Source organism: Tubulanus polymorphus, chromosome 2 (genome assembly GCF_964204645.1).
Source record: "Tubulanus polymorphus chromosome 2, tnTubPoly1.2, whole genome shotgun sequence".
In the NCBI taxonomy this organism is placed as follows: domain Eukaryota; kingdom Metazoa; phylum Nemertea; class Palaeonemertea; order Tubulaniformes; family Tubulanidae; genus Tubulanus; species Tubulanus polymorphus.
Genome location: NC_134026.1, coordinates 31,680,244 through 31,690,236, shown reverse-complemented (window position 1 = coordinate 31,690,236; position 9,993 = coordinate 31,680,244). Strand labels below are relative to the sequence as shown.

The 9,993-nt window shown below is 41.3% G+C and overlaps 1 protein-coding gene across 3 annotated transcripts; it reads right to left on the bottom strand.

Annotated features, from left to right (window-relative positions):
* Window positions 1-126: 126 nt before the first annotated feature.
* On the bottom strand, window positions 127-1,039 carry LOC141900691 (small integral membrane protein 8-like). Of its 3 annotated transcripts, none has more exons than XM_074787696.1 (3): window positions 976-1,039; window positions 514-689; window positions 127-374 (listed from the first exon to the last, which is right to left on the bottom strand). In XM_074787696.1, the coding sequence occupies exons 2-3, from the start codon at window positions 655-657 to the stop codon at window positions 207-209; spliced, it is 312 nt and encodes a 103-aa protein (XP_074643797.1). In that variant the 5' UTR covers window positions 658-689; window positions 976-1,039; the 3' UTR covers window positions 127-206. The 3 variants fall into 3 exon arrangements, with proteins under 3 accessions (XP_074643797.1, XP_074643798.1, XP_074643796.1); XM_074787697.1 differs by lacking the exon at window positions 976-1,039 and adding an exon at window positions 830-847; XM_074787695.1 differs by lacking the exon at window positions 976-1,039 and adding an exon at window positions 767-826.
* Between the last annotated feature and the right edge of the window lie 8,954 nt (window positions 1,040-9,993).

Sequence of the window (9,993 nt, the reverse complement as noted above, 5' to 3'; positions counted from 1 at the left end):
CTTCTTTATCGGAGCGTAAACTGGTCCAAAGTAACATGGCAGATGAGAATACCTGGAATCGGTAGAGACCAAAACCGGCCCTAAATTACCTCGGATTATTGACAACTAATTCATCATTTCCCATAAAAACATCTTTATTTAAATCTATTATACAAAGTGGATGATCCACTCGGGATTCCACACCTGATCGCAGTAAATCAAACTATTTAATCCCATTTAGATTGTCTGATCATTGTTGAGTAAGATCCATCTGGATTGATAGCGTTGTAAATCTGTCGACCGCCAGCCTCCTGTCGTGCTTTATAGTTCATATAGGCTATATATCCACTACAGCCTCCTATAGCTAATAATCCTACAACTACCATTACTTTATTCTGTAAAATAATCAATTATTCATATATCAGACGGCCAGCTACTCTCCAGTTCTGTCACCGGAGCTACATTCGAAAATAGTTGAATAAGTGCTGTTCGCCCATAATTTATTGGTCAGTTACTAAAGCGCCTTCTACTTACTGGTGTTGTATATAGCTCAAAATTAACTGCTTTAAAAACAGATGTGGCATCAGCTTTCTTGAATCCAGGTTCACTTATCTCTGTTAAATTCTTCCAAAATCCTGTTCTCTTCGGTTGCTTATTATTGTCTTCCGCAGATTTCATTTCGCAGCCGAAAAATGTAACAACGTTTTTACCTAGAAAAAACTGTAACTATTAGATTATATATATATATATATAGATAGACCCAATGTGATATCTTAAACTATCTTACGATCGCACGACTCAAAAAATGACATTATTTTTCTGTTTTTGAGTCTGAGATCTAAAAACTGACTTCACCAATCGATTCCTCCACATACAAAGAAATACATCAGTGACGTATATTTGATAGACTGTGGAACACTTGCGAAAGTTAGCAATATAAGAATCTGAGGTTCATCGTTCATAGCACAAATATACATATATAACCATCATTAATACCTTAAATAAAATTAGATTGGATTGAATGTTATTTAGTCGACGACCTTGTCAGAATCGCTTTCTAACCGCGTCTGTGTTTTCGCACAAAGATCCAAACCGTCAAGTGCTGCCGCTATGTATAACGTTGGCGGAAAAAACGTAAACTAACTTATTACTCACCTGCCAGAGTCTGCTGACACACCAGGGCAACTCTGAGTATCAGTAATTACTAGATTCGAACCCTGTACATCCTCTATTCAGCATCAGGACAACTCTGAAGCAGTGTCAGTAATTACTGGATCGAACCCGGGAAACGGCCTCTATCCAGCATCAGGACCACTCCGAACCAGTATCAGTAATTACTGGATTCGAACCCGAGACACCCCTGTAAATCCTCCATTCAGCATCAGAACCACTCTTGGAATCACTAGTATCAGTAATTACTGGGTTCGAACCCGGGACACACCCCTGTACGATCCTCTATTCATCAGGACCACTCTGAATCAGTATCAGTAATTACTGGATTTCGATCCCGACCGGCCCCGCGGCCTATCAGCCTCTATTCAGCACTCACCACCACGAGGACCGGCCACTCTGAATCAGTATCAATAATTATTGGATTCGAACCCGGGACAGGACTTCCTATTCAGCATCAGGACCTCTCTGGATCGACCAATTGCACGAGTCCCGTGTCCGAGGCTTAACGGATCATGGCTTCAAGACCCAACAGAGAGCGTATTGTCATCTTCGGAGTACAGACTGGATATTCAGGCGCGAGGTCGAAACGTTACCGGATAGACATTTTAGCCTCGATTGAGATGCAGTTTACCCACTGGACTCAAGCTAATTGATAATGCTCAATAGCCAATGAATTATTGGTACCATTATTACTATCACCATATTTGGGTCCCAACGTTTACAACCGTCTAGTGCTGCTTCTATATTTATCATTAGCGGTAAATATACGAACTAACAATATGATACAATATTCCTACTGCGGCATGTGAGTAAAAAGTTAGTTCATACATTTGCCGTCTACGATTAATATAGGGGCAGCACTTGACGGTTAACAATTAGGCCAGCGTGAGGTGGCTCCAAAATAAAACCAACCTGCAGAGGATGCTGAGTGTACACAGGGAAGCGAGTAAAACCATTGGTGATAGCCGGAAAGCTCCGGCAGCCACGTGCCTGATTACACTGGTCAGTTTTAAGCTTGATCATGTAATTCTTACACTAAATAAATCAGATTGAATACAAAAATAAATCTGTAGCTCAGCAAATGATCTTAACTTGTAACAGCGCATTGCATGGAGAATCCGCGAGTCCTCACTTCCGGTGTGGAGTCGTGACCCGCCATATTGAAATTTGGTAAGTCTTGGAATTTTTCCAGTTTTTATCCTTGAATTATATCTATGTCTTACGTTAACAGTTCGGTATAAACCCCGGAGATGCAGGCGATAAACACCGTCTATAAAACTGACCTGAGACCCGCCGCCAAACTATATTCTAAGTCGTTTTTGAAGTAGGTCACGTGTGTCGTCACGGTCCGGTGAGCCGCAGCGCAGCGCCCGCCTGGGAGAAATTATCCCAGTTATCCTACAATTATTCAAACACACTTAGAACAAACTGTTGAATTAGTTACATGTGACCCTAGTAGTTGGTGAAAACTACTTACTATGCGAATGAACCTGCTTTTTTAGTGACATTGTTGTTGGGAGCGAGAAGTTTACAGCCGCCAGTTGTGATGAATAAACTAAAACATTGTTATAACTGTTTACAGATTATATTGTTGTGGTGAATATTACTAGTAATAATTACAGTGACCTCCTTTTCTTATTGTTACAGATACAAACAACAGATTTCATCAATCGATCCTTCTTCAACGGGTTCGAATCAGTTAAAAACAACAATATGAACAACCCCCCTCCCGTCACTGACTGTAACCAGGTTGAGATCTATTAATCATCTTTTAGAAAAGGTTTGTCTCTCTTTCGATCAATCGTGTAACTGATATCTGTGAATAGTCTACAATCAACAGATACCACATTGAAATCTAATATTCTTTATTTCAGGCACAATTCCTGTTTACTGTGGTATGAAATAAGATTGAGTCAAGAGCAACGCTGTAGGAGCAGCAGGAGTATCGTAGGAGCAGCAGGAGTATCGTAGGAGCAGCAGGAGTATCGTAGGAGCAGCAGGAGTATCATAGGAGCAGCGCAGAAGCAGCTGAATGAATCACAGAAGAGATAAGATAAGTAGTTCTAGAATTATGTCTTCATTCATACCACTTGGAGGAGTTGAAGATATTCAGGATCAAAATTCAGTTTATTTCCAAACAGACTAAAACAAAATGTCGAATGATTATAACGGTTATTGAATTTGTCTCCAGCAAGTATCTGTATCCATCTTCAGCTCACTTCACACACAGCTATAGATCAGAGTTCCTTACAGCGACCACTGAATCAACCTAATCGTAACAACTGAAATAATGATAACACATTCTATATGAATACATATGAAGCACATCTGAAACCAAAGTGATAGAAAAATAGAAAGTTGTAAAATGTTTTCTGACGCAGTTTGATTTGTGTCAGATTGTAACTGTAGAAGTTTCACTCATTGTTTCAGTCTAATAGAGATATAACTGATGTACATGTAACACTGACTGTGTTATTTATTCACTCATTCCTCCTCAGTTTGAAGAATGTTTGTTCCCTCATCTTCATTAGTGATAAGAATCATTCTCATCGGTGTAACTACAACATCGTAACATTTCTACTTATTCAATCATAGAGGGAATGAGTTGTATGAGGTTTGGGTATGGAATGGGGCAGGGTATGGTGTAGTTGACCGTTAGGGTAGGATAGTGTAATGTGATGAGGTAAGGTCGGTTGGATGATGCAGGGTTATTTGATGTGGTTGGATTCGATGATGAGTTTAATATAGAACTGTTTGGGGGTAAGTGATGTATGTGGTAGTGTACGGTGTGTATGTTCGGAGGGTGTATGATAACGGATTGAAAGATTGCTGGTAGAGGGTACAGTAGCATCCTCACTCACCAGAGCTCGGGTTGCTTCCTGCTGAAGCTCACGTCTACACAAACGCTGACCACAACTTTATTCTTGTGTTGGACCCTCGGTAAGGGAAACCAGTGATGCCAGTCACAATGAGGTGAACATGTTTTACTGTTGGCAAATATCCTTCAATAAACGTCGATAAAGGGTAAGTTGATGTCAGCAGCGGAGAATGCTGAGTTCCAGATCGGGAAAACAACATCACAGGAAATCATTGTATTTGTCTGAGTTCGTCCACAGGTCAAGGGTCAAGGTCTAATCATGTGACCTGTCTGCCCACACGGCAATCCACCCACTCTCCACCCGCCCAACCCTTTGACCTGTTCGCCCGGCAGTGGTCTTAAGCCTAGCCTACATCGACACAGCGATTAGAGACCACGCAGTTGCTGGTTTTCATTAGATGGATACTCACTCACTAGCGACCGGCATGAGCCACACAGTTGCTGGTTTTCATAAGATGGGTACTCGCTCACTAGCGACCGACATGAGTCACACAGTTGCTGGTTTTCATAAGATGGGTACTCGCTCACTAGCGACCGACATGAGCCACGCAGTTGCTGGTTTTCATTAGATGGGTACTCACTCACTAGTGACCGGCATGAGCCACACAGTTGCTGGTTTTCATTAGATGGGTACTCGCTCACTGGCGACCGACATGAGCCACACAGTTGCTGGTTTTCATTAGATGGGTACTCGCTCACTAGCGACCGGCATGAGCCACATAGTTGCTGGTTTTCATTAGATGGGTACTCGCTCACTGGCGACCGGCATGAGCCACGCAGTTGCTGGTTTTCATTAGATGGGTACTCACTCACTAGCGACCGACATGAGCCACACAGTTGCTGGTTTTCATTAGATGGGTACTCGCTCACTGGCGACCGGCATGAGCCACGCAGTTGCTGGTTTTCATTAGATGGGTACTCACTCACTAGCGACCGGCATGAGCCACGCAGTTGCTGGTTTTCATTAGATGGGTACTCACTCACTAGCGACCGGCATGAGCCACACAGTTGCTGGTTTTCATTAGATGGGTACTCATTCACTGGCGATCGGCATGAGCCACGCAATTGCTGGTTTTCATTAGATGGGTACTCGCTCACTAGCGACTAGTTATAGACCTATGAAGGAAGTTCGATCAGTGTTTGTGAGTTTCAGTGAAAGGCAACAAAACCCTGGCGAGTGAGGATGTGTAGTAGTGATGTTGGTATGGTATGTGTAAGGTAGGGGGCGGTGTGTGTAGAGTTTTAAGGATAGAGTAAGGTACAGTTAGAGTAATATGAAAGTATAAGTTTGGGTAATGCGGGGTCAGGATGTTTGGTGTTGTTGAGGTGAGGGTGAGGTTGGGGTGGTGTCTGTGGAAGGTTCGGAGGTACGTGATGTGATATAAGGGGTGGAGCTAGGACAGTACAGGGTGTTACCTTCTTTACCTCCTTCCCTTCCTCCTTCCCGCGCTTACTATTCCACAATCTCTATATGAGATACATCGAGAATGATGCTATTGAAGATTGAATTCATCGATTCATTTAGGAATTGAAACTTGTTTCATGGAACAAATGGTGCTGCAAATAAACAATATAATCATCAAACAATGATTCTGATTGACTATAGTGAACTGCTGCACTACTACTGGTTTTAAAAGCACTGATTGAGATGGATTTAAACCCAGTTCAATTACTATATTTCCTATATATACACTTACTGCCGGGTGGTACTGACACATAGCAAGGAGAGAGAGAGAGAGAGAGAGAGAAATAGAGAGAGCCATAAGAAAAAGAAAGAACATGAAAAGAGTGGGGTCCGAGAGCAATTCGAAGGTTTAGTGTCCTGCACGCCTAGATGGCGGGCAGGGGTCTATTCCTACCTCGACTCAAAAAAGGTGAGCTTAAAGCCACCAAGCACAAAAGTGGAGTCCAAAGGGTAGTCCACTGCTGGCTTAGAGAGCGGGCAGTGGTCTATTCCTACCTCACGTGCTTAAAAATGTTTGCAAAAAATGGCAAAGAAGAAAGTGTGTGAGAGTGAGAGAGTGAGAGAGAGGCTGAGTTTAATGTATCACTGGGCGTAACGTGATAAATATAAGAGAAATAACTCACAGAAAATCTTGAATAATTTAATTGTGGGTTCAGAGTCTATTTCCCACCAGTTTGCTATTTGTAAAGCTTGTAGTTGGGTAAAAACTATTCAGATATTTGTGAATCAGAAGATTTTGCCGTCATTTGCTTCATGAATCGTTCACTTGTTAAAATGAATCATGTGACACACATGTAAAATACTGTTACTGATTTATCACTGTTTTGATGGTGTCTTAATATTCAATATGTTGCAGGTATCATCTCCTAGTATTTCACATGGAATTGAGGAGTAGTTTGAGGGATTGGGAGGGTTGGAGAAGCATTGAGATGTCTAAAGGGAGCAGCCTGGAGGAGGCTGAGAGACGGACTGACCCCATCAATCACTCATCACACTCTGTACTGTCCTAGCTCCACCCCTTATATCACATCACGTACCTCCCAACCTTCCACAGACACCACCCCCGACCTCACCCTCACCTCAACAACACCAAACATCCTGACCCCGTATTACCCAAACTTACACTTTCATATTACTCTAACTGTACCTTACCCTATCCTTAACACTCTTCACACACCGCCCCCTACCTTACACATACCATACCAGCATCACACCTGTACCGCCCTCTACCAGCAACCTTTCAATCCGTTATCATACACCTCCCTAACTATACATCGTACACTACCACATACACCCACCCCAAACAGTTCTATATTAAACCGATCATCTAATCCAGCCATATCAAACAACCCTGCATCATCCAACCTGACCTTACCTCATCACATTGTCCTATCCTCCCCTAACGCGTCAACTCCCATACCCTGTCTCATTCCATACCCAAGCGCCATACTCCTCATTCCCTCTATGATTGAATAAGTAGAAATGTTACGATGTTGTAGTTACACGATGAGAATGATTCTTATCGCTAATGAAGATGAGAGAACAAACATTCTTCAAACTGAGGAGGAATGAGTGAATAAATAACAGCAGTGTTACACAGTCAATGTTACATGTACATCAGTTATATCTCTATTAGACTGAAACAATGAGTGAAACTTCTACAGTTACAATCTGACACAAATCAAACTGCGTCAGAAAACATTTTACAACTTTCTATTTTTCTATCACTTTGGTTTCAGATGTGCTTCATATGTATTCATATAGAATGTGTTATCATTATTTCAGTTGTAATGATTAGGTTGATTCAGTGGTCGCTGTAAGGAACTCTGATCTATAGCTGTGTGTGAAGTGAGCTGAAGATGGATACAGATACTTGCTGGAGACAAATTCAATAACCGTTATAATCATTCGACATTTTGTTTTAGTCTGTTAGAAGATAAACTGAAATCTGGTCCTGAACATCTCCAACTCCTCCATCAATACATTTCATGGTTTCCTGTAATAGAATCTGATAAATTGATGTCATTAAGAATTTGTTTTTTCAGTTCAGTGTTCATCATTATAATGTGAAGGGTACAGGATGAATCTACAGATTCCACTGGTTCCACAGATTCCACTGGTTCCACAGATTCCACTGGTTCCACAGATTCCACTGGTTCCACAGATTCCACTGGTTCCACAGATTCCACTGGTTCCACTGGTTCCACAGATTCCACTGGTTCCACAGATTCCACTGGTTCCACAGATTCCACTGGTTCCACAGATTCCACAGATTCCACTGGTTCCACAGATTCCACTGGTTCCACAGATTCCACTGGTTCCACAGATTCCACTGGTTTATTCAGACATGTCACGTATGTCGACAGAGACTAATTCAATAACAGTTTATCTGAAACACTTATTTCATAGTTAATGATTCTCCAATTTGTTTTAATCTTTTAGGAGATAAACTGAATTCTGATCCTGAACATTTTCAACTCCACACGATAACTGGTATGTGTATGACAACAGAATTTCAACAGTTTATTTCATGAATTTGATAAATTGAAGAATCTGTTATTTTCATTTCAGTGTCAATCATTGCTGAGGAGTTGTAGAATCTGATATACAACTGATTTTCACAGTCAGCTTCACACATTAACGGTATGTATTACTTGTGTATGGGTATAATTTAGATAAATCACACTAGTTCTGCCTCATCATCATCATCGTCATCATCATCATCTAGTTCTGCCTCCTCCTCAGTAGCAGTGTGCATCCTGAGGAAGCAATCAGTCCTCCTGCAATCACAGATTGCCCGCTCTGAAGGAGGTCAGGTAACGTTGAGTCTTTAGTTCACCTCGGTTTCAGCTTCTCAGTAACTGTTGGAGCTGCATCTTACCCGACTAGATTGACTGATTTAATGATTCTACATTTTGTTTTAACCTGTTAGGAGATGACCAATTACCTGCAGAAGACCCGGGATGACCAATTTACCAACTACTAGTGATGACCAATTGCCAGAAGACCAGGGATGACCAATAGCTAGGCAATGACCAGCGATAACAGTTTGCCAGTATAATTGTATGATTGATTTTCTGTTTGTGAATGAACTTGAGAACAGTCACTGTTCTTTAATTTTATCAGTTACAGCCATGTTTTGATAAAATATCTTGCACAATCACCTCTAAACCTCTTGCACAATCACCTCTAAATCTCTTGCACAATCACCTCTAAACCTCTTGCACAATCACTTCTATCTCATCTCTAATAAAATAAATACTAATTTTTTATTTTAACTCTCATCAATCAAAACGTGGTTGTCATTTATAGAATTAGAGACGTTATACAGCTGGCTTATTGCAGTCGTGACTTAAGTTCAAAAGTGGTCTTAGTTTGGTCTTAAGTCTTAAGTCATGACTATGCAACGTGGCCCCTGGTGTCGTAGAACAAGTTCACAGAAACTGAAATCGCTGAATCTATTTTGTAAACCTGAATAAATGTATTTATTATTGTGTTGTGTTGTTTATTCAGCGCGATCTGTGGTGATTCAATCACGTGATCCGCTCAAGATTTTTATGTCAACTTCCTCCAAAATTCTTGATCCGCTGTTATATACATTGTAGTTTAGACCATGGAGCAGAGTTTAATGTTTAGTCAAACTTTAGTCTTAAATGCGCCCTAAAATATTAAGATTAGTTCTAAGTTGTTACATTGGTTGCAGTTGGCCTTAGTGAACAGCCAGCCATTTCTTAAATCCTAATCTATACTATAGCAACTTGGAACTAAGCTTAATTAGGTCTCGCAATTGTATTTAATTTGAAACTGATAATCATCTCTCCACTAAACTCGTTCTATATTCATGGACTGGTTACCTGTCCAGTGTACGGAAACCAGTCTAATTCAATACTGCGCGCCCTCTATATTCCAAGACTGGTCCTAGGGCGTACTCTTTTGTGGTCTCTGTTCGAAATCTCCGGTTGGCTCCACACAAAATCCGAATCACACCACCTCGACAGAAAGGAGGTTTCGGAGACTCCAAATAGTCACATGACCAATAAAAGAGTTCGCCCCTAGTGAATGGGCTACCAGTGTAATTCAATGTTGCGCGCCCCCCTATACTCATAGACAGGGCTCAACTTCGGTTTTCTGAGTTAGTCGAACTAAACGAAACCGAATGTCCGTTAGTCGGAACTATATTCCGGAAATAGTTCGAAAATCAAGCGTATTCGGTTATTAGTTCCGACCACTAATTCGACTAGATACGAAAACCGAATTTGGCCCAGGTTGCAGAAAACGGTAACTACTCTAATTCAATACTGCGCCCCCTATTTTTATGGACTGGTTCCTGGTGGTCTGCGTAGACTTTGGACTGGTTACTGTCCTAGTCATATCCCGCGGCAGCATATAACGGCGGTTTAGCGCAAATAACCTCGCTATTTCTACCGCGGAATGCGAGAATTATGGATATTAGAAAATCTTTTTAACAATAAAAATGATTTATTTTTAATTTGACATT

Excerpts from the sequence above, each read along its gene's own strand:
- LOC141900691 (XM_074787695.1), bottom strand. The coding sequence starts at position 791 with ATGTCATTTTTTGAGTCGTGCGATC. Across the intron at positions 690-766 it reads ATTTTTTGAGTCGTGCGATC|GTAAAAACGTTGTTACATTT; the intron begins GTAAGATAGTTT and ends AGTTTTTTCTAG. Across the intron at positions 375-513 it reads TTGAGCTATATACAACACCA|AATAAAGTAATGGTAGTTGT; the intron begins GTAAGTAGAAGG and ends ATTATTTTACAG.